Below are 22,402 nucleotides of genomic sequence, written 5' to 3'. Positions count from 1 at the left end.
TTTTTTTTTTTTTTTTTGAGATGGAGTCTTGCTCTTGGTCCCCAGGCTGGGGTGCAATGGTAGGATCTCGGCTCACTAAAACCTCTGCCTCCTGGGTTCAAGCGATTCTCCTGCTTCAGCTTCCTGAGTAGCTGGGACTACAGGAGCGCACCACCACGCTTGGCTAATTTTTCTATTTTTAGTAGAGATGGGGTTTCACCACGTTGGGCAGGCTGGTCTTGAACTCCTGACCTCAGGTGATCTGCCTGCCTCGGCCTCCCAAAGTGCTGGGATTACAGGTGTGTGCCACAGCTCTGGCCAACTTGTCTTTTTTTTTTTTTTAATTGAGACGGAGTCTCGCCTGTCGCCCAGGATGGAGTGCAGTGGCACAATCTCGGCTCACTGCAACCTCCGCCTCCCGGGTTCAAGCGATTCTCCTGCCTCGGCCTCCCGAGTAGCTGGGACTACAGGCGCGTGCCACCACGCCCGGCTAATTTTTTGTAGTTTTAGTAGAGACGGGGTTTCACTGTGTTAACCAGGATGGTCTTCATCTCCTGACCTGATGATCCGCCCACCTCGGCGTCTCCAAGTACTGAGATTCGGCCTCTCAAAGAACTAAGATTATTACAGGCGTGAGCCACCACGTCCGGCCCAACTCGTCCTTTCTTTAGACTATCCTGTGAGGATGATTTATGGGCTGTCCCTGAACACACCCGTTCTGCTTTCCCCGCCCCAACTGTATCCCAAATAGGGGAAGTAGTTTCTTCAACCTTCAAAATCGGGGCACTGGCTGGGAACGGTGGCTCACGCCTGTACTCCGAGCCCCCTGTAATCCTAGTGCTTTGGGAGGCCGAGGTGGGCGGATCACCTGAGGTCCGGAGTCAGAGACCAGCCTGGCCAACAGGGTGAAGCCCTGTCTCTACTAAAAATACAAAAATTAGCCGTGCGTGGTGGCGCGCACTTGTGATCCCAGCTACTCAGGAGGCTGAGGCAGGAGAATCGCTTGAACCCGGGAGGCGGAGGTGGCAGTGAGCCGAGATCACGTCACTGCACTCCAGACTCGGCAACAGAGCGAGACTCCATCTCAAAAAAAAAAAAAAAAAAAAGGTGAGCGACATTAGGCCAGCTCTAGTGTGCGGCTCCAGGCCACCAGGGCGGACGCTCTGACTCCGCCCTGTTAAAACGTGGGCAGCTCCCGCTGAAAATTGGCACATCTTGGCTTCCTCAAGCACCAGGGCCTTTAAAATGGTTCAGCTGGCCGGACGCGGTGGCTCACGCCTGTAAATCCCAGCACTTTGGGAGTTGGAGGCTGGCGGATCACGAGGTCAAGAGATTGGGACCATCCTGGAAAACAAGGTGAAACCCCGTCTCTACTAAAAATATAAAAATTAGGTGGGCGTGGTGGCGCGCCCCTGTAGTCCCAGCTACTCGGGAGGCTGAGGCAGAAGAATCGCTTGAACCCGGAGGCGGAGGTTGCAGTGAGCCGAGATCGCGCCACTGCACTCCAGCTTGGGCGAGAGAGCATGACTCCGTCTCTAAATAAATAAATAAATAAATAAAAGGTTGAGTTGAGTCATCGCATGAGGTAAGTCTGTCTCCACTTCTCAACCATAGGCTGCAGCCTCAGGTCCGCACGGAAAACCAGGAGCTCCAAGACTGCCGCACACTCAACATCCAGCTCGTCGCGGGGCCGCGAGGGACGGCCGCAGAAGCCAATCGGCTCCTGCTACGTCACAGACCCCACCCTCAAACCTTGAGGAGCCCGCCCCACGCACTGCTGACCCGGAGCCAAAAGAGCTGCGTGGCGTCCGACTCTGGCGTCACTTCCCCTCCCGCGATGGCGGCACAGGGAGCTGCTGCGGCGGTTGCAGCGGCGACTTCAGGGGTCGCGGGGGAGGGCGAGCCAGGGCCCGGGGAGAATGCGGCCGCCGAGGGGACCGCCCCATCCCCGGGCCGCGTCTCTCCGCCGACCCCGGCGCGCGGCGAGCCGGAAGTCACGGTGGAGATCGGAGAAACGTACCTGTGCCGGCGGCCGGATAGCACCTGGCGTGAGGGCGGGGCCCAAGGCCGGGGGCTGGGCGGAGCTCAGGGCCAGGGGGCGGGGCGGGGCCAGAGGACGGGCTCTCCGTGAGGGCGAGATCCGGGGGCTGGGAGTGGAGAGGAGGAGGGGCGGGGTTTGAGGAAAGAACGCCGCGATCTGGGCGCTGAGAAACCAGCCGGGTTTTGGGAGGCTGTCGACCTTTGATTATGTGGAGCGACGCTTACAAACCCACCACTCAGGCCTTCACTGGGATTGTTCCCATTCCACTTTCTTGCCCAGTCTTAGACTTCATTCCTTTTTCTTGCTAACGCTGCTTCCTCACCCGTCTCTTGTCTCTGCGTCTTCTCTTTCCATTTGTCCCTGGCAGCCACCCGCAGAGAGAAGGTCGTCCAGAAACAACAGGCTTCCCTTTCCTAATGTTCTGCTGCCTTCTCTCATTTTCAAAATTAACCCCAAACTCCTTAGAGTGGCATTCATTTTTGTGACCCCTCCAGTTTGTAGCCAACCCTAGCAAAGGACATTGCCAGGCCAGAACACACTGTGTCCTCTGAAGACCACACGCCCTTTACCACCTGTGCCCTCTGCTTGGAATGCGTTTTCTTCCCTTTCTCCTTGTTCGCCTGCCTAGCTCCTACTCATCCTCTTAACTTCATATCCTTTGTGATGTCATCCTTGATTCCCCTTCAGGCGAAGTGAGTGGTTCCCTTCTCTGTGTTCCTGCAACATTTTTTTCATACCTCAGTCATAGTTTTTGTAACATTATGTTGTAATTTTCTCTCTCTGTCTTCCTCCATCATACTGGGAACTTCTGGAGGGCAGGGCTTCTTGTGATTCATCACTGTGTCTTCTGTACCCGGCAACAACGCAGCATAGGGCCAGACACGTAGTGGGTGCCTTACTCACTTACTGAATGCTCTGCTAATTGTCAGGTGCTCTGCTAAAAATTTTGGAGGCATTAACTCACCTTCTAAGGTTGGCACTATTATCCCTTTTTTTTTTTTTTTTTGAGACAGGATCTTGCTCTGTCACCCAGGTGGGAGTGCCATGGCGCTGTGACAGCTCACTGAAGCCTAGACCTTCTAGGCTCAAGTGATCCTCCCACCTCAACCTCTCAGAGTGTTGGGATTACTGGCATGAGCCACTGTGCCCAGGTGTTATCCCTTTTCACAGATGAAGAGACTGAGGCTCAGAAAGATGGAATAACTGGCTCAGTTACACATAGCTAGGAAGTAGGGAGCTGGAATTTTATATATTTTGTTTGTTTGTTTTGTTTTGTTTGTTTGAGATGGAATCGCACTCTGTTGCCAGGCTGGAGTGCAGTGGTGCCATCTTGGCTCACTGCAATCTCTGCCTCCCGGGTTCAAGCCATTCTGCCTCAGCCTCCTGAGTAGCTGGAACTACAGGTGTGCGGTGCCACGCCCAGCTAATTTTTGTATTTTTAGTAGAGACGAAGTTTCACCATGTCGGCCAAGATGGTCTTGACCTCTTGACCTCGTGATCCACCTGCCTCGGCCTCCCAAAGTGATAGGATTACAGGCGTGAGCCATGGTGCCCAGACCTGGAATTATATATTAATGTAGGCTATCTTAATCCAGAGTCAGCACTCATGATCCCTGAACAAATGAGCAACTGAGGGTATATGGTAAAATAAGCATTGAATTTAGAGTCAGACTTATATTCAGTTAAGTATCAGCTCTTATCACTTTTCAAATCTGTGACCCTGGGTAAGCCTCAGTTTTGTTTTGTTTTGTTTTTTGGGGTTCTTTTTTTTTTTTGAGACAGAGTCTTGTTCTTGTCACCCAGGCCACAGTGCAGTGGTATAATCTCGGCTCACTGCAACCTGTGCCTCCCAGGTTCAAGCAATTCTCCTGCCTCAGCCTCCCGAGTAGCTGGGTTTTAAGGTGTGTGCCACCACGCCTGACTCTTTTTTTTTTTTTTTTTTTTTTGTATTTTTAGTAGAGATGGAGTTTTGCCATGTTGACCAGGCTGGTCTCCAACTCCTGGCCTCAAGTGATCTGCCCATCTCGGCCTCCGAAACTACTGGGATTACAGGTGTGAGCCACACACCCAGCCAGTTAATTTCCCCTCTTTTTTTTTTTTCTTTTTTGAGGCAGAGTTTCACTCTTGTTGCCCAGGCTGGAGTGCAATGGCGCGATCTCGGGTCACCGCAACCTCCGCCTCCCGGGTTCAAGTGATTCTCCTGCCTCAGCTTCCCCAGTAGCTGGGATTACCGACGTGCGCCACCACGCCTAGCTAATTTTGACGGAGTTTCTCCATGTTGGTCGGGCTGGTCTCGAACTCCTGACCTCAGGTGATCCGCCCGCCTCGGCCTCCCAAAGTGCTGGGATTATAGGTGTGATCCACCGCACCCAGCCCCAGTTATTTTCTCATTCATAAAATAGTGATAACAGCCCCGACCTGGTCCACCTCACAGTTGTGGCAGTGATTGAGTAGAGTGGCAGAGGTGGACTAGTGAGGTTAGCTGATGCGTGGCCCTGGATTCTGGAAACTGCTCCTCAGTGTGCAGGATTCCTTTTGTTCCAGCCTTACCTTCCTGATGACCCTAGCCTTTTTCCATCACAGATTCTGCTGAAGTGATCCAGTCTCGAGTGAACGACCAGGAGGGCCGAGAGGAATTCTATGTACACTATGTGGGCTGTGAGTGGCTTGGTACATCTGGGCCTGGGTGCGGGGAGTTGGGTGCCCTGGTAGCACTCTCATGGCCCATCCTTACAGTTAACCGGCGACTGGACGAGTGGGTAGACAAGAACCGGCTGGCGCTGACCAAGACAGTGAAGGATGCTGTGCAAAAGAACTCAGAGAAGTACCTGAGCGAGCTCGCAGAGCAGCCTGAGCGCAAGATCACTCGCAACCAAAAGCGCAAGCATGATGAGATCAACCATGTGCAGAAGGTCCGGATCCCTTCCCATCCACAGGCCCGGGAGGCCTAGCTGTCTCTGCCAGCTCCCTTGGGTCTCTCGGGCCCCAGTGCCAAAACCATAGCAAATCCTATTTCTTAAGCTCCTGTAGTGTGTCAGGGTCTTTACCTACTTCCTCTTACTTATTTTTCATAGCTAAGGAAACAGGCTTAGAGAGGGTAAGGGCTTCGCTTCAGTCTCACAGCAAGGAAATGGCACAGCTGGGACTAGAACTCAGGCCTCCTGCACCAGTAGCCTCTTTTGTCTCCTAGTGGCTGTGCCTTAGTAGAAAAATGATTTGAAGTTCAGTGGGAAAGACGAGAATGTTATTGGGCAGTTGCTATAGCCAGGTACCCTGCCAAGTCCTGTTTGTGTATAAGCTCCTCAAATTCTTCCCAACAGTTCAACACACAGGAATAGTTACTTTTTGGTATGTGAGGAAGTAGCCTCAGAGAGATTAAGTAACATGCCCAAGGTCACACAGCCAGTAAAATGGTGGGCTGGAATTAGAATAATAATGCCAAACACTTGTTAGCCAGTGAGCCAAAGTATTAAGCTAAATGCTGGCTTTTTATTTTTATTTTTTTATTTTTTGAGATGGAGTCTTGCTCTGTCACCCAGGCTGGAGTGCAGTGGCACGATCTCGGCTCACTGCAATCTCCACCACCTGGGTTCAAGCAGTTCTGTCTCAGCGTCCCCAGTAGCTGGGACTACAGGTGCCCGTCACCACGCCCAGATAATTTTTGTATTTTTAGTAGAGGCGAGGTTTTACCATATTGGTCAGGCTGGTCTCGAACTCCTGACCTCAGGTGATCCGCCCACCTTGGCCTCCCAAAGTGCTAGGATTACATGCGTAAGCTACTGCGCCCAGCCTAAGCTAAGTGTTTTAAGCCTAAGTTACATGACCTCACTGACATTTCACAGCAGGCCTGTGAAGTAAGCATTATTATCCCCAATTTATAGAAGAGCTGCAGATAGGTTTAGGGACCCAGACAGGAATTAGATCTACCAGCTAGATTGTGCTACCTCAGAGCCAGAGGCCTTAGCCATGATTTTGGTTTTTTCTTAAGAGATGAGAGTCTTGCTGTGTTGCTCAGGCTGGACTTGAACTCCTGGGCTCAAATGTTCTTCCTGCCTCAGCCTCCTAAGTAGCTGGGACTACAGGTGTGCATCACTGTACCTGCCTTGGTTTTTTCTTGTATGGATATATAATAGTTGTACATATGGTTTTGTTTTTTGTTTTTGTTTTTTTGAGACAGGGTCTTACTCTATCGTCTAGGCTGAGTGCAGTGGCACAGTCATGGCTCACTTCAGCCTCAACCTCCTGGGCTCAAGCAATCCTCCTGCCTCAGCCTCCTGAGTAGCTGGGACCATAGGCAAGTGCCACCATGCCTGGCTAATTTTTTTATTTGTTTGTAGAGACGGAGTCTGCTATGTTGCCCACATTGGTCTCAAACTTCTGGTCTCAAGCAATCCTCCTGCCTTAGTCTCCTAAAGTGCTGGGATTACAGGTGTGAGCCACTGCGCCCAACCGAGTCTCAGTTTCTTAATTTATAAAATTAAAATGAGGAGTGCAAACCAGAGCAAGATTGTCAAAGTCTCCAGACACCCAGACATTTGTTACTTTCAGCCATTGCAGTTTCATCCTTCTAGGTACGTCAGTTCAGTGGGCAAGCCCAGCATTTACATTTCTTTAAATGGAAGAAATAAAGTGGATAAGATAGACATTTCAGGGTGTTGCACTTTATTAAGGTAAGTATTGTTTTGAAACGCTTTTATTTCACACCCAATAAAAGTGTGCAGGATTCCTCTTGTTCCAGCCTTCCCAATGATCCTAGCACACACTTGTGTGTGTATATGGACATGTCAACAGGTTTACAGTGCCAAGTGTACTTCCTACTGTGGTGTGATTTAAAAAATTGAAATACCCTAAGCTGGAAGAACTCCTCAAGGTCTAAACTGCCCAATTGAACTTCCTATTGTAATGGAAATGTTCTATAGCTGTACTATCCAGTACAGTAGCTACTAGCCACATGTAGCTGTTGAGCACTTGAAATGTGTCTAGTGTGACTAAGAATTAAGAATTTTAGGCCGGGCGCGGTGGCTCAAGCCTGTAATCCCAGCACTTTGGGAGGCCGAGACGGGCGGATCACAAGGTCAGGAGATCGAGACCATTCTGGCTAACATGTGAAACCCCGTCTCTACCAAAAAAAACAAAAAATAGCCGGGCGAGGTGGCGGGCACCTGTAGTCCCAGCTACTCGGGAGGCTGAGGCAGGAGAATGGCGTGAACCTGGGAGGCGGAGCTTGCAGTGAGCCAGGATCCGGCCACTACACTCCAGCCTGGGTGACAGAGCGAGACTCCGTCTCAAAAAAAGAAAGAATTTTAAAATTATGGTTGGGTGCAGTGGCTCACGCCTGTAATCCCAACATTTTGGGAGGCAGAGGTGGGTGGATCACCTGAAGTCAGGAGTTCGAGACCAGCCTGGCCAACATGGCCAAACCCCATCTCTACTAAAATACAAAATTAGCCGGGCGTGGTGGTATACACCTGTAATCCCGGCTATTTAGGAGGCTGAGGCAGAAGAATTGCTTGAACCCAGGAGGTAGAGGTTGCAGTGAACCGAGATCACGCCACTGTACTCCATCCAGCCTGGGTGTCCAAGCAAGACTGTCTCAAAAAAAAAATAATAAAAGCATTATAATTAAAAAAAAAAATTATTTATTTTATTTTTTGAGACAGAGTCTCGCTTTGTCAACCAGGCTAGAATGCAGTGGTGTGCGATCTCAGTTCACTGCAACCTCCGCCTCCCAGGTTCAAGCGAGTTTCCTGCCGCAGACTCCCAAGTAGCTGGGACTACAGGCATACACCACCATGCCCGGCTAATTTTGTGTTTTAGTAGAGGTAGGGTTTCACCATGTTTGGCCTCAAACTCCTGACCTCAAGTGATCCACCGGCCTTGGCCTCCCAAAGTGCTGGGATTACAGGTGTGAGCCACCGTGCCCAGCCAAAATTTCCATTTTTTGAAGAGTCTCACTCTGTCACCTAGGCTGGAGTACAGTGGAGAGATCTCAGGTTACTGTAACTTCTGCCTTCCTGGCTTAAGCAATTTCATGCTTCAGCCTCCCAAGTATCAGAGATTACACGCATGTGCCACCACATCCAGCTAATTTTTTTTTATTTTAGTAGAGATGGGGTTTTGCCATGTTGGCCAGAGTTGTCTGGAACTCCTGGCCTCAAGTGATCCTCCCACTTCGGCCTCTCAAAGTGCTGGGATTACAGGCATGAGCCAGCATGTTTGGCTGAGTATAATTTTAAATAGCCCTATGTGACAAGTGGCTACTCTGTTGGACAGCGTAGATCTAAGATTAATTCCTCAACTATTTTGCACTCAACAAAGACGTACCTCTGAGCTGGCAACCAGCAGGGTGGATAACGGGCCAGTGGTGATTAAATCAAAGAATCGGTAATGAAACAATCATCCAGTTAACAATCAGCAAGGTTCTTCAGAGCCTAATTAATGTTTAATTCTAAATAAATTGCAACAATTAAGAAAAGTAGTGTTTTGTAGTTCTTTATTGCATTGGCAGAAGAGTACTGTATTTTGTAAGAATTGAGAAATGTGTTTTAAAGAGACGTGTGAGGGGCCGGGTGTGGTGGCTCACGCCTGTAATCCCAGCACTTTGGGAGGCTGAGGCGGGTGGATCGGGAGGTCAAGAGATCGAGGCCAGCCTGGCCAACATGGTGAAACCCCATCTCTACTGAAAATACAAAATTAGCTGGACTCCCAGCTACTTGGGAGGCTGAGGCAGGAGAATCACTTGAATGTGGGAGGCAGAGGTTGCAGTGAGCCAAGATCATCCCACTGCAGTCCAGCCTGGCAACAGAGAGACACTCCATCTCAAAAAAAAAAAGACGTGTGAGAAGGAAAATCTTTCTTCCTCATCTTTACAGTGGTTAGATTCAGAATTGGACAGACCAGGCGCGCATGCCCGACTCTGCTGAGTACCAGTTCTGTGACCTTGGGCAAGTGACCTCACCTCTTTGTGCCTCAGTTTTGTCTCTTATACAACAGGGACAATGAGCACTCTTATTTCAAAGGCTCATTGTGAGGACGAAATGAAATATGTCGGCTGGGTGCAGTGGCTCATGCCTGTAATCCCAGCACTCTGGGAGGCTGAGATGATTGGATCATTTGAGGTCAGGAGTTCGAGACCAGCCTGGCCAATATGGTGAAAGCCCGTCTCTACTAAAATACAAAAGAGGCCGGGTGCAGTAGCTCATGCCTGTATTCCCAGCACTTTGGGAGGCCGAGGCGGGCGGATCATGAGGTCAGGAGTTCGAGACCAGCATCACCAACATGGTGAAACCCTTCTCTACTAAAGATACAAAATTAGCTGGGCGTGATGGCGCACACCTGTAATCCCAGCTACTTGGGAGTATGGGGCAGGAGAATGGCTTGAACTCAGGAGGCGAGGTTGCAGTGACCTGAGGTGGTACCATTGCACTCCAGCCTGGGCGACGGGGCGAGGCTCTGTCTCAAAAAAAAAAAAAAAAAAAGGGCAATGGCTCACACCTGTAATCCCAGCACTTTGGGAGGCCAAGGTGGGTGGATCATCTGAAGGTCAGGAGTTCGAGACCAGCCTGGCCAACATGGTGAAACGCCATCTCTACTAAAAATACAAAAAATTAGCTGGGCGTGCTGGTGGGCGCCTGTAATCCCAGCTACTTGGGAGACTGAGGTGGGAAGATCGCTTGAACTCAGGAGGTGGAGGTTGTGGTGAGCCAAGATTGCCCCATTGCACTCCAGCCTGGGCAACAAGAGCGAAATTTCGTCTCAAAAAGCAAAATAGCCGGGCGTGGTAGCAGGCACATGTAGTCTCAGCCACTTGGGAGGCTGACGCAGGAGAATCACTTAAGCCCGGGAGGCAGAGGTTGTGGTGAGCTGAGATCTCGCCACTGCACTGCAGCCTGGGTGACAGAGTGAGAAGAAAAAAAAAAAATGTCTGCCGTGCTTGCCACTTGGAATAAATGGCAGCTCACTAGTCCCTGAGGGCAAGAGACCTCACCTTGCCCTGCCTGTTTACTACTCTGTAAAATTGAAATAAGAATGCAGCTGGGCACAGTGGCTCAGAGGTCAGGAGTTTGAGACCAGCTTGGCCAACATGGCAAAACCCTGTCGCTACTAAAAATACAAAAATTACCTTGATGTGGTGGCATGTGCCTGTAGTCCCAGCTACTTGGGAGGCTGAGGCAGGAGAATTTCTTGAATCTGGGAGTCGGAGGTTGCAGTGAGCTGAGATGGTGCCACTGTACTCCAGCCTGGGTGACAGAGTGAGACTCTTGTCTCAAAAAAAAGGAAATTAGAACATTCTATGTAAGGGTTACTGAAAGAATTAAATGAGGCCATATAAGCACAGTGCTTTGTGGAAGGAGTTCTGGGTAAAGTGCTGGCTCCTTCCTCCCTTCTCAGCTACAGGGCAGGGCCTCGTCTGCCCTGGTGTAGGTCATGGGCCATCTTGGGTCCCTCCTCCATTGTCAGGCTATACTGGGTTCCTCCCGCAGGGTCTGGTCTAGGAGCAGGATGTGCTGTGAGTGTGGTGTGACTCTTAGTCTCTGCTTTCTAAGGACTTGAAAAATAGAGGAACCCAGGTGGGCATACTTGGCCGGTATTGCCCTGTTGACCGCTTCTCCCTGAACTTGGGAAGCAGGAAATGTTTTCTGGATGGGAAGAATCCAGTCAGGCCTCCTGGAGGGGGTAATAAGAATCTCAAGCCTTGAAGGATGGGAAAGAGCACAATAACAACAGTGACACAGGATAGATCACAAAGCATCATGGACTCACCTGACTCATGCTCCGTGCCAGGCTGAGGAAGCGTTTTCTGCTGGCAGTGAGAGAAGGAAGGGCATTCTCCAGGTGGAAGGAGCTCTTTGTCCTAAAGCATGAAGGCCGCAAAAAGGGGGCTGCTGATAGCAATGAGGAGGCTGGGGCTAGAGGCAGGGAATCTGAGGAGGCCTAGCGAATTGTCCAGACCTGAGATGGGGCCATGACTACCTGGAGCAGGACAGAGAGGAGAATTCCAGAGAGGACCCAATTCCAGAGATGTCAGAAGTAGAGTCGACATCCGCTGTATTAGGACTTGGCCAGGCTGAGGGAGAGGGAGTAGTCTGAGGCAAACCTAGTTATGTGTCTTGGACATTGGGACCAAGGGTGATATTCCCAGTAAAATGAGCAACCCAGAAGGAGGCAGGCGCAGGTTTGCAGGGAGGAGTGTTGAGGTCCTTTCTGCATATCTTGAATCTGCTGTCCCTGTGGGAGGGACCTCTGGGGCAGTCCCATGGGCAGGCAGGGTCTGGTGCTCAGGAAAGGGGTCCAGGCACATCGGGGAGATGGTAACAGTTCTTATGGTGGGCCTGGAAGGCAAGATCTGTTATTTCGTTTGAGTCTCACAATTTTGGCAGAGCTGGATTGCCCCCCATCGTGCAGCCGAAGCCCCTATTCTGATCCTAACCCTGTTCATCTGGCAAAAGGTCCAAACTTGGACATCAAGGATGTCTGGGATATCCGGGGGTGGGACGGGTGGATGCGAGAGGAGCCTGGACCAGCCAGCTTCAGAACTGAGTCAGATAGTTAGCTATTGGTGTGGTTATTATTGCCATCCAGAAATGAGGTCTGGAAGACAGCAGGGAAGCCTTGTGGGTCCTGGATTCTAGGAGGCCTGGACTCCAGGCCTGGCTTTGCTGTTGCTGGCAGGGGAGGGACAGCCTGGTCACCACTTCTGTTCACCTCTGCTTACTTTTCTTTCCTGGCCCAGACTTATGCAGAGATGGACCCCACCACAGCGGCCTTGGAGAAGGAGCATGAAGCGGTAAGCGGGGCTGGGAAGCTGCCTGCAGGTCCCCTGCCTCCCCTTGCTGAGGAGCCCCTGCTGAGCCATGCACTGTGCCCCCCTCCTACCCTGCCTGCAGATCACCAAGGTGAAGTATGTGGACAAGATCCACATCGGAAACTACGAAATTGATGCCTGGTATTTCTCACCATTCCCCGAAGATTATGGGAAACAGCCCAAGCTCTGGCTCTGCGAGTACTGCCTCAAGTACATGAAATACGAGAAGAGCTACCGCTTCCACTTGGTGAGGCTGGGCTGGCCAGGCCGAGCTGGGCAGGGGCCTGGTGAGAGGCAGAGGCAGGCTGAGGGCGGCTGTGCTGGCAGCTCCAGGGAGGAGACAGGCCCAGAGGGACGAGTATAGGGGAGAGCTGCTGGGGGTCAGGAGGCCTGGATTCCAGGCCTGGCTTTGCTATTGCTGGAAGGGTGACCTTGCCAACTCTAGACCTCAGCTTCCTCTTCTCTGGAATGGGGGCAGTAACTCACCCGCTTTGGGTCTTTTGTCAAGGCCAGCCCCATCCCAGGAAGCACACATAGGCCCTGGCAGTGGGACCTTAAGTGTGGACGAAATTGGGGGCTGTCAGGAAGGGGCGCTGTCGTCACTGACACAGTGGGCTGCTTTCAGAGGTGTGGAATCTGAAGCGAATAGGTGTGGTTTAGGGAAGCCATTGTCATGGACGAGTCCCTCCAGAGCCAGGCCCACAGAGACTCAAAACCCCACCCCGCTGTGTGATGTTTGCGTCTCTGTGCTGGGCCTTGGTCTATATATAAAGCAGGATTGCTTTCCTAAGGCTGCTGGGAGGATTACTCAATGTAAGTGAAGTGTTGTGGGGAGAAACAGAGAGGCAGAGACTTGCTCCAAAGCACGCAGTGGTGGGGTGGGGGCTTCCTAGCAGAGAAGCTATGGGCAGTGAGCTTGTTCTCTTGTCCCCCACCAGGGTCAGTGCCAGTGGCGGCAGCCCCCCGGGAAAGAGATCTACCGCAAGAGCAACATCTCCGTGTACGAAGTTGATGGCAAAGACCATAAGGTGAGTGGGTGGCCAGGGGCTGGGGGAGGCCGGGGAGGCCCTGGGCACCTCCCAGATGATCCTCATTGCCACCAAAGGGGAGGGAGGGAGCAGCCTTAGCTGAGCCTCTATAGGCAGAATGCCTCTGAGGGGCCGGGCACTGTAGCTCACACCTGTAATCCTAGCACTTTTGGAGGCAGACATGGGCAGACTGCCTGAGCTCAGGAGTTCGAGAGCAGCCTGGGCAACATGACGAAACTCCTTCTCTACTAAAAATACAAAAGAATTAGCCGGCGTGGTGGTGCACACCTGTAATCCCAGCTACTCGGGAGGCTGAGGCACGAAAATTGCTTGAACCTGGGAGGTAGAGGTTGCAGTGAGCTGAGATTGCGCCACTGCACTCCAGCCTGGGCGACAGAGTGAGAATCTGTCTCAGAAAAAAAAAAAAAGGCCTCTCAGGGCCTCCTAGCCTGACACTAGGCCTATGGTTGGTGCCTAGGAAACACAGGGCCCTGTGGTAGCCCCAGCATTCTTCTGCTGGTGGGGTTAGGTTCAAATTTAAGTTGTTCTGGAACCCAGAGGAGACTGTCTTGCCTGAGGCTGCTTTTAGAAGCCCTTTCTCCTTCCGTTGGAAAGAAAGGTGTTTGTTTTTGCCTGGGAGGGGACTGCTTTGTGTGAAATTTCCTGCTGAGAGAGCTCTGTGGTTATCAAGGGCTGAGTTCCTTATTCCTGGCCCTGAATGACTTCAGCAGGGCAGGTTGGGACCTTTGGGACCTGCTCTGCTGTTGTACAGAACTTGGCCTTTGCCTTGTCAGTCTGTGAGGGTCTCGCCAAGTGTACTGGTTTCCGGCAGATGGGCCATACAACATAGGACGGAGAGGGCAGGCTTCAGAGTGGCTCCGCTCACTGCAGGGTGACTCATGTTGCCCTGTCACTTCCTCACTGACCACAGACGAGTTACTTAACATAGTTCCTGTTTCCTTGTCCATAAGACGGGAGTCATAATATTTACCTAGTTGTGTTGTTAGTGGAATAAATGAGACAGCAAATGTCAAGTGTTCAGTGCAGTGCTTGGCACTAGTAAGTGCTTAATAAACACGGGCCTTGTTATAATCGGTGATGTCTTGGGGCTTGATTAGCCTTCGACTCGGAGAATATGCAGGTTGAGCCCAGCCCTTGCCCCTGCTCTGCCTTCCTGAGCATGGCTGGGGGGAATGGCAGAAGGGCCTCCGCTGGAGATGTGGGGATGCTTTCCAGCTCTGCACTCTGCCAGCTCTGAGGCCCTGGGCAAGCGCTTCCACTCTGGGAGCCTCAGCTTCCTCCTGAATGAGATGGGCCTGGCAGTGCTGGGCTCGCACAGCTGCCGGGTTGGATGAGAGAGTGGTTGTGGGGTCATAAACCAGGGAACCCTTTAGTCTGTGCCGTGAAGCCAAACTCAGTCCCATTGTCCCCCTCCTGGAGTGTGGCCAAGTGGACAGACAGGGCTCGAGGCTCCTCCATTCAGCAGACATTTACCAGGCACCCAGCTTCTTAGGATCCAGCCTGCCCTGGCACCCCTGCCCCACAGGTCTCCCACCCCCAGACAGGCCAGGAACCACTCACTGAAAGCGATGAGGAACTTCCCATAGCCACGGCATTGGTGCTGGGGACACAGCCGTAAACAGGACAGTCTGAATTCCTGCCTCGCAGCCTCAGTGTCCTGAGCTGAAACAGAGTTAATGTCTGTGAAGACTGAAGCAGATCCTGCATGGAGGGCACCCAGCCCATATTTGGCGCTCAGAAGGGGTAGCCGGGTGTCATCCAGTTCTGCTGGCACCTCTGAAGCGCTGCTGCTCTCTGATTTCCAGTTCCCTGTCCGCCAGAGGCTGACTGAAGACTCCTTCCAGTATGAAATCTGTCTGGCCTTGCGAGGCGCCCGCTTCCTGCAGCTGGTGCTGGCCGCTGGAACCAGCTGGGTAGGACCTGTGCCTGCCCCCTGAGCCTATCTTCCCCTCCTCACCTCCAGATTTACTGTCAGAACCTGTGTCTGCTGGCCAAGCTTTTCCTGGACCATAAGACACTGTACTTTGACGTGGAGCCGTTCGTTTTTTACATCCTGACTGAGGTGGACCGGCAGGGGGCCCACATTGTCGGCTACTTCTCCAAGGTACTGGGTCTGGAAGCTCAGGGTGGGGAGGGCGAAGGTGGGCATAAACAGAGAGGGGGCAGAGCCTCCCTAATGGCCCTGAACACCCACCTCCTGCAGGAGAAGGAGTCCCCGGATGGAAACAATGTGGCCTGCATCCTGACCCTGCCCCCCTACCAACGCCGTGGCTATGGGAAGTTCCTCATCGCTTTCAGTGAGTGGTTCCTGGCCTGTCTGGGGGTGGGAGACCTGTGGGGCAGGGGTGCCAGGGCAGGCTGGATCCTAAGTTCCTCTTTCTACTGCCGCCAGGTTATGAGCTCTCCAAGCTGGAAAGCACGGTCGGCTCCCCGGAGAAGCCGCTGTCTGACCTGGGCAAGCTCAGCTACCGCAGCTACTGGTCCTGGGTGCTGCTGGAGATCCTGCGGGACTTCCGGGGCACACTGTCCATCAAGGACCTCAGGTGAGGGGGCCTCCTGGACCATGGGGGCAGGACTTGTCCTGAGATGGGCCATGATCCTGCCTCCTCATACCCTGTCGCCATCCTGGCCAGATCCCACAAGGGCACCATGTCTGGCATTTGCTCTCATCCCTTTTTGCAGCCAGATGACCAGCATCACCCAGAATGACATCATTAGTACCCTGCAGTCCCTCAATATGGTCAAGTACTGGAAGGGCCAGCACGTGATCTGTGTCACACCCAAGCTGGTGGAGGAGCACCTCAAAAGTGCCCAGTATAAGAAACCACCCATCACAGGTGGGTGGGGGGCTTCCGTGTATCGGGGCGGGGAGGGGTGTGTGGGCAGTGGGGATGGGGAGTGTTGGTATATGGACTGCTAGGAGTCAAGGCCTTCTTATTACTGTCACATGATCCCAAACCAGTCAGACCAGCTCCCAGGATGGAGCCTGGGGCAGGCCTCTCATTCCTGGGCTTCTCTGCCCCTCCCCAGCACAGCCTGCCCTTTTGTTCTCACCTGGAGGAGGTGAAACTGGCCTGAGCCCAGAGCAGGGCAGCCAGGTGTGAGCTGGCCTGGCCCAGTCCCAGACCTGCCTCCCGCCCCTTCTCCCCACAGTGGACTCCGTCTGCCTCAAGTGGGCACCTCCCAAGCACAAGCAAGTCAAGCTCTCCAAGAAGTGAATGGCCTGGCCCCCAGCTTGTAAATATGTATAGACCTGTTTTGTCATTTTTTTAATAAAGTCAGTTCTGCTGGTGGCCCTGGACTTTGGAAGGGAAGGGGAGGCCAAGAGCCGATGTTCATCATTTCACTTCACACACGCATGGCGAGTTGTGCTCAAACATTTTAATCCTTTCTGCCCTGTTACCCCCACCCCAGATCCAAGCGTCAGCCCAGTTCCGGTGGGGGCTCAGTCCTCTGGAGTCCAGGAGTCAGGGCTCGGGGGCACTCAGCGGCCAGTGGGCAAGATTGGGGCCTTTCCTGTCCTTGAAGCTGCACAAAGGCGGCCCCAGCCCAGAACACAGGGAGAGGGCAGAGAGATGTGCCCATCAGGCTGGGCAGGCGGGCTGGGAGCAGTCTTCCAGAAACAGGTGGGAGCCAGGGCTCATTTTCATAGCCAAGGGTCCCAGGAGCTTGGCCAATGGGCTGGTCCACGGTGGATGAGGGGCCAGAGGCTCTGGCCATTGCTACAGGCAGTGAAACTCCTGACTCTCAGTTATGGTCCCAAAGAGCACACCCAGAAGAATGGGCTCAAAGATGAAGATGGGGCCCCAGCCTCCCGCAGAGTCCTGGAGGAAGGAGTGGCTCAAGCCAGGCCCTGGGTCCAAAAGCCATCAGGGAAACACCAGGCTCGTGTCCTTGAGTGTGATGCATCCATCCTGGAAGGAGGCCAGCTCAGTGCTCGCTGAGCCATGGGGAGAGGAGGCCCAGAGCCAGGCCCAGAGGCAGGAAAAGGATTGGCCTCAGCAAGCCCTGGGCTGGGGCAGAGTTGAAGGCCAGGTGACTGCTACAGAGGTTGCTGTCAGGCTGGGACTCCTGGGTTTGGGGCACCACACGAGGCTGGAGTTCTGTCGCCTTGCTTTGGATCCAGGAGGCATAGCTGGAGGCCAGAGTGTACACACCAGGCCTGTTGCGGGCCCCACAGGCATCGCCCCAGCTCACAATGCCCGTCAGGTACCAGAGACCCTCCACAGGGCAGGAGAGTGGGCCCCCAGAGTCACCCTGAGGAGAGAAGCCACACAGCAGCCATCAGGACCTGGCCAGGCCTCCTTTCCCAAGTTGCACTGGTTATCTGCCCCCCGGGCCTGTGCTTACCTGGCAGGCGTCCTTGCCCCCCTCCACGTAGCCGGCACACACCATGTCCTCCTGGACAATGTGCAGCTCCTCAGGCTTGGCGTTGATGTTGTACAGACAGTTACACGTCTCACGACTGATCAGAGGCACCTCAAGTTGTTGCAGTGGCTTGGGTGTCAGGAGGCTCACTGTGGGGGCAAAAGAGGCTTACTCTGGGCCCCTCCCCAAGTCAGCTACCCCTCCACGCTTCTAGGCACCCAGCGTCCCACCTCACCTGAGGGGGCCACATGGCCCCAGCCAGTGACAGTGCAGTGGAGGCCGTTTGGGAAGGAGGCGTTGGCTGCAGGGAGGCAGATGGGCCGGATGTAGCGGGAGAAGGTGACGGGGCTGCTGAGTTGGAGGAGTGCAATGTCACCCTGGGAGCCCTCCTGGAGGTAGCTGGGGTGGCGGATGATGCACTTCACGGTGCTGACCTTGGCGTCCTCGGAGTAGGAGTCCAGCTGGTGGGCTCCCAGCTTGACCTCATAGTCTTCCTTGCGGTGCTCGCTGCAGGCAGGCAAAGGCTGAGACCCAGGAGACCTCTCCTTGTTCCCCAACCCCTGCTGCAAACCCCTGATTCTGATCAGCCCCTTTTAGGTCTCAAATTGCACCTTAGTTTTATCCTGTAACCTCTGACCCCTCACCTTCACTCCTAACTGGTCCTTCCAGACTTAACTGACACTCTCAGACCCAACCCAAGAACCCCAACCTCTGACCTGGATTGACCCATGAACTTTGACCTCCAACCCACTTTTGACTTTCACCATTTGGTACCTGGGGAAGCAGTGAGCAGCTGACAGCACCCACTGCTCAGACACGAGAGAGCCACCACACACATGGACGCCGTCATAGGTGATGCTGACCTGCCAGGGCCACTGACCGGGGACTGCATTGCTGCCACCTGTGATACGTGCTTGGGGGGCCACACCGCAGGGGGCTGCCCAGGGAGGAAGGGAAGGGGTCAGGTTGTTAGCCTGGCCACTCCTACCCAGCCCAGGAGCTCTGATACAGAGCTTGGGAAGTGGGTTCACAGGAGTCAGCACCCCTTTGTCCCCTCCCAGGTGTGGGCAGTTCTGCCCCTTTTATTCACTACCCATTACCTAATTCAGGTCTCAGGGCAGCCTCCCTCCTTGCAAGCCTTCTGTCCATCCCGCCCCTTACAAGTCTGAAAATTTTCATAAATCCCCAATCTGACCAGGCCACAGCCCTGCTTAAACCCTTCCCTGGCTCCACGCGGCCCTTAAGATAACATTCCAGATAACCATGGCACTGCCATCAGACCCGGCCGTCCCCTCTGGACCCTTCAGTCATGTACATCAGGCCACACACTTGTTTACCTGGGACCTTGGCTGATCCAGGTCACTCTACCTGGAATGCCCTTCCCCATCCTTACTGTCTGGCAAACTTCCCTTTGCCTATGGATGCTTGACTGGAACAGCAGCCCCTCCGTAGACAGGTGGGCTCCTGCTGGCTGAGTTGGGCATTGCCTCCGAGTCCAGTACCCCCCACCTCCACCGTGCTCCCCGGAGCTACCCAATCTCACAATTGTTCCGGAGTCCACAACTGTGTCTGTTTCCACTACGCCAATCTGGGTGTTCCCTAGGGGCAGATTCCCATATCCGCAGTGCCCGTGGCATCGTGGACATGTGTTCAACAAACCAACGGCAGAACTGGGCTCCCGTGACGTGAATGTCTACTTTCCAGGACAGCCCCGGCCCCAACCCCATCGAGGCCACTGTTTGAAGTGGAACCCAACTGCTCTTCACAAAGTCTTCTAGGAGTAGAGAAAACTGCAGACCGGATCCTCCTCTCCCTTATCATCATGACAATAGCCACTATTTAGAGAGCCTAGCGGCTGTGCCAGGCCTGGGAAGGGCTTTCGTTTCCTCATCTCCCTGCATCCTCTCCACAGCCCCAGGAGACGGACATGACCAGCTTCATTTTAGAGGTGCGGAGTCTAAGGCTTAGAAAAGTGGGGGGACTTGGTCAATGACACACAGCCAGTGCATGGGGAAGCCAGGATTGAAAGCTGGTCTGACTCAGAACCGGGTTGGGTGCCTTCCAAGAAAGGAGACCCTTGGTTTGGTTCCCACAAAACCACCTCGAGGATGGGAACGGTGGCTCACACCTATAATCCCAGCACTTTGGGAGGCTGAGGCAGGAGGATCGCTTGAGCCCAGGAGTTCAAGACCTGCCTAGCCAACATAGTGAGACCCCCATCTCTACCAAAATAAAACAAAACAAAAAAACACAATTAGCTGGGTGTGGTGGCATGCACCTGTAGTCCCAGCCACTAGGAAGGCTGAGGTGGGAGGATCATGTGAGCCCGGGAGGCTGGATCACTGAGCGGGCAGGGAGCTGTGATGGTGCCACTGCACTCCAGCCTGGGCGACGACAGACCCAGACCCTGTTTCAAAAGACAAAACCAAACCAAAAACATCGCTTCAATTGCCCCACTTTGGGAGTCCGACGTGGAGCTAAATCCCAGCTGCACCCTCACTGGCAGTGTGCCCTGGGCAAGTCCCTGCTTCTCTGCCTGTAAGGTGAGGGCTACAACCCCCCACTCTCGGAGCCCTAAGAGAATCTAGTTGGAAGGCAGCCCAGCCGAAGGCCAGGCACTGGTTAAACCCCAGGGGAATCCGATCCAAGTCACCTCCCCCTCCCCTCCTCCCTCTCTGAGGAAAGTCTCACCTTCTGCCCCTTCCGCTCCTAGAAAGAAAGAAAGAGGAGGGGTGAGTAGGGAAGACTCGGGTTCCCTGACCCCTTAGCACCCACCACTGCTCCAGAGGGCTGGCCCCTTCCCTGGCAGAGCTGAGGTGGGAAAGGGAGGCCAAGAGCTAGGGAGGCCGTGGGTTTTCTTGGGCCCTAGACAAGGGCGCACCCCAGAAAATGATCACGCTGACTCCCTCCAGTGCATTGTCCCCACCCCGCCCCCACGTCTTCACTTACCTGTCCCCGACCGGAATAATCCAAGATAGAGCAGAATGGCTACAGCCCCCAGCTGCCCAGGCCCCAGGACCCCATTCTGGACCATGGCCCAGGACAAGGGCCCCTGGGGCAGACTCCAGGCGCACAAGGTAGGAAGCCTAGGGGTAGTGTCGAAGGCAGGACCCAGATGTTGGCTCAGAGGGAAGGATCCCAGAATCCGGGCTGGAAAGGGGCAGCAAGTGTCCAAGGCTGGCCTCTAAGGCAGGGAGCAGCCGCAACGGGAGACGCCTGGAGTATCCGCAGCGAGCAGTGTGGACAAGTCACCACCACGGTCTGGCCACGCAAGGTCCTCCCAGGAGTGGCTACACCTACCTGCCTGCCCCTCCCCTGGCCCCGCCCACTGGCTGGGCCCCGCCAGCTCCTCCTGCTACCAAAGTCATGAGTCCTTTCAGAGCTGCAGGCCCGCGTGTGTACATGTGTGTGTCTGTGTGTGTATGTATGTGTGTGCGTGTGCATAGTCCGTTTGTCCCAGTGTGTAGTGTGTATATGGTATGGGTGTATGCGTGTGTAGGCTGTGTGTATCCCCTTAAGTGGTGTGGTGTGTGTGTGCATGCACATGCTGTGTGCGCACGTATGTAGGCTGTGTCCCTGTGTGTGTAGTGTGTGTCTGAGTGTGTGTGTACGCACGTGCATGTGGTTTGTGTGTGTGCCCGCAGCCTCCCTGGAATGTGATGGACTCTCCTCCGCCTCAGGTCTTTCAGGTTATCTCAGGCCAGTTATGCCCCCCAGGCCTGGCCCCAGCCCTTATTATCTGGAGCCACAGCCACTCCTCCCTCCTTCCCTCCCTCCTTAGGCTGGGTATGGGAGCTGAAGACACTAGGGTCAGCTCCTCGCCAGGCCCTTTCTGCGAAGCCTGCACCTGACGGTGGTGGTGAGCTTGTGGAGCAGCAGCAATCATCCCATAGACATTTCCTGAGTGCCTATGATGTTCCCAGGTGCCCAGGACAAAACAGGCACCAGCCCCGTTCCCCTTGAGCCCTGAGCTCGTGGTGAAGTAGGGGTGACACACTTCAATCAAATAATCACCAACAGGCTGGCAAGGTGACTAGTTGGCTTTGGGAGGCTGAGGCTGGAGCATCGCTTGAGGCCAGGAGTTCCAGACCAGCCTGAGGAATATAGCAAGGCATCTCCAAAAGAAATATAAAAATTAGGCAGGCATTGTGGTACATGCCTATGGTCCCAGCTACTTGGGAGGCTGAGGCGGGAGGATTGCTTGAGCCCAGGAGTTCAATGAAGCATTGAGCATGGTCGCACCACTGCACTCCAGCCTGGGCAACAGAGGGAGACCCTGTCTAAAAAAAAAAAAAAAAAAAAAAAAAAAAATTGCAATTACACAATAATTTCAAGCTAGGAATGGCGATAAAAAAGAATGGCGTGAGCACACTGCAGCCTGGCAAAGGCTGGCATTGTGAAAGGGTCCTGGAGGAACTGCCTTGGAAACTGAGACCGAAAGGGGTTATAAAAGGTGGTAAGGTGAAGACGCGGGGGATGGATTGCAGAGGGCAGAGGCTCAGGGAAACAAAGCCTGCCGTGTGGCTGCAGTGGGGGTGAGGCATGTCCTTTTTGAGGGCCACTCTGGCCCTCAAAGCACCTGTTGAGGCTGGGTGTGGTGGCTCATGCCTGTAATCCTAGCATTTTGGGAGGCCAAGGCAGGAGGATCGCCTGAGGTCAGGAGTTGGAGACCAACTTGGCTAACATGGCAAAGCCCCGTCTCTACTAAAAATACAAAAAAATCAGCTGGGTGTGGTGGTGCATGCCTGTAATCCTAGCTACTCAAGAGGCTGAGGCAGGAGAATCACTTGATTCTCCTGAAGGCAGAGATTGCAGCGAGCCGAGATGGCGCCACTGCCCTCCAGCTTGGGCGACACAGCGAGACCCTGTCTCAAACAAAAAACAAAAGACAAAAAACAAAAAACACCTGTTGGGTCTGAGCTTCAGGAAAAGCAGAGCCTAGAGTCCTCATCTGCTTTCTGGAGACCAGATGTCTGGGGTCCAGGCTAGAGGTCAGGTTATTCCTGGGGTGGGTGAGTGGGAGGGGCCTGACTGGAAGGAGTGTCTTAGCTGGGAGGACGGGGCAAGACATGGGGCCTGGTGGGTGGGTTTCAGTAGAGGACGGTGTAAGTGTAGTGTTTGTGGAGATGGCATGGGGTGACTGACTGGGTATGGGAGCAG

At 53.7% G+C, this 22,402-nt stretch overlaps 2 protein-coding genes across 4 annotated transcripts; one reads left to right on the top strand and one right to left on the bottom strand.

Annotated features, from left to right (window-relative positions):
• The first annotated feature begins 1,743 nt into the window (after window positions 1-1,743).
• Window positions 1,744-16,201, top strand: KAT8 (lysine acetyltransferase 8). Of its 2 annotated transcripts, XM_017870979.1 has the most exons (11): window positions 1,745-2,027; window positions 4,604-4,678; window positions 4,757-4,932; window positions 11,754-11,807; window positions 11,908-12,072; window positions 12,764-12,853; window positions 14,838-14,978; window positions 15,078-15,171; window positions 15,267-15,417; window positions 15,557-15,711; window positions 16,028-16,201. In XM_017870979.1, the coding sequence occupies exons 1-11, from the start codon at window positions 1,817-1,819 to the stop codon at window positions 16,090-16,092; spliced, it is 1,377 nt and encodes a 458-aa protein (XP_017726468.1). In that variant the 5' UTR covers window positions 1,745-1,816; the 3' UTR covers window positions 16,093-16,201. The 2 variants fall into 2 exon arrangements, with proteins under 2 accessions (XP_017726404.1, XP_017726468.1); XM_017870915.1 differs by lacking the exon at window positions 16,028-16,201 and having other exon boundaries at window positions 1,744-2,027; window positions 15,557-15,998.
• Window positions 16,202-16,240: 39 nt separating this feature from the next.
• On the bottom strand, window positions 16,241-20,749 carry PRSS8 (serine protease 8). 2 transcript variants are annotated; one of them, XM_017871078.1, is made up of 6 exons: window positions 20,192-20,749; window positions 19,934-19,951; window positions 18,017-18,179; window positions 17,478-17,749; window positions 17,225-17,391; window positions 16,241-17,131 (listed from the first exon to the last, which is right to left on the bottom strand). In XM_017871078.1, the coding sequence occupies exons 1-6, from the start codon at window positions 20,274-20,276 to the stop codon at window positions 16,805-16,807; spliced, it is 1,032 nt and encodes a 343-aa protein (XP_017726567.1). In that variant the 5' UTR covers window positions 20,277-20,749; the 3' UTR covers window positions 16,241-16,804. The 2 variants fall into 2 exon arrangements, with proteins under 2 accessions (XP_017726567.1, XP_017726641.1); XM_017871152.1 differs by lacking the exon at window positions 19,934-19,951.
• Window positions 20,750-22,402: the final 1,653 nt, after the last annotated feature.

Source organism: Rhinopithecus bieti, unplaced genomic scaffold (genome assembly GCF_001698545.2).
Source record: "Rhinopithecus bieti isolate Rb0 unplaced genomic scaffold, ASM169854v2 scaffold_63, whole genome shotgun sequence".
In the NCBI taxonomy this organism is placed as follows: domain Eukaryota; kingdom Metazoa; phylum Chordata; class Mammalia; order Primates; family Cercopithecidae; genus Rhinopithecus; species Rhinopithecus bieti.
This window is presented reverse-complemented; position numbering and strand designations above follow the sequence as displayed.

Bases quoted from the DNA above. Each gene is read 5' to 3' on its own strand.
- KAT8 (XM_017870915.1), top strand. From the start codon at position 1,817: ATGGCGGCACAGGGAGCTGCTGCGGCGGTTGCAGCGGCGACTTCAGGG. The intron at 4,933-11,753 runs GTCCGGATCCCT...TTCCTGGCCCAG, and splicing joins AGATCAACCATGTGCAGAAG to ACTTATGCAGAGATGGACCC. The intron at 11,808-11,907 runs GTAAGCGGGGCT...CCCTGCCTGCAG, and splicing joins TGGAGAAGGAGCATGAAGCG to ATCACCAAGGTGAAGTATGT.
- PRSS8 (XM_017871078.1), bottom strand. From the start codon at position 20,276: ATGGTCCAGAATGGGGTCCTGGGGCCTGGGCAGCTGGGGGCTGTAGCC. The intron at 17,750-18,016 runs GTACCAAATGGT...GCCTGCCTGCAG, and splicing joins GCTGCTCACTGCTTCCCCAG to CGAGCACCGCAAGGAAGACT. The intron at 17,392-17,477 runs GTGAGGTGGGAC...TTGCCCCCACAG, and splicing joins GGGCCATGTGGCCCCCTCAG to TGAGCCTCCTGACACCCAAG.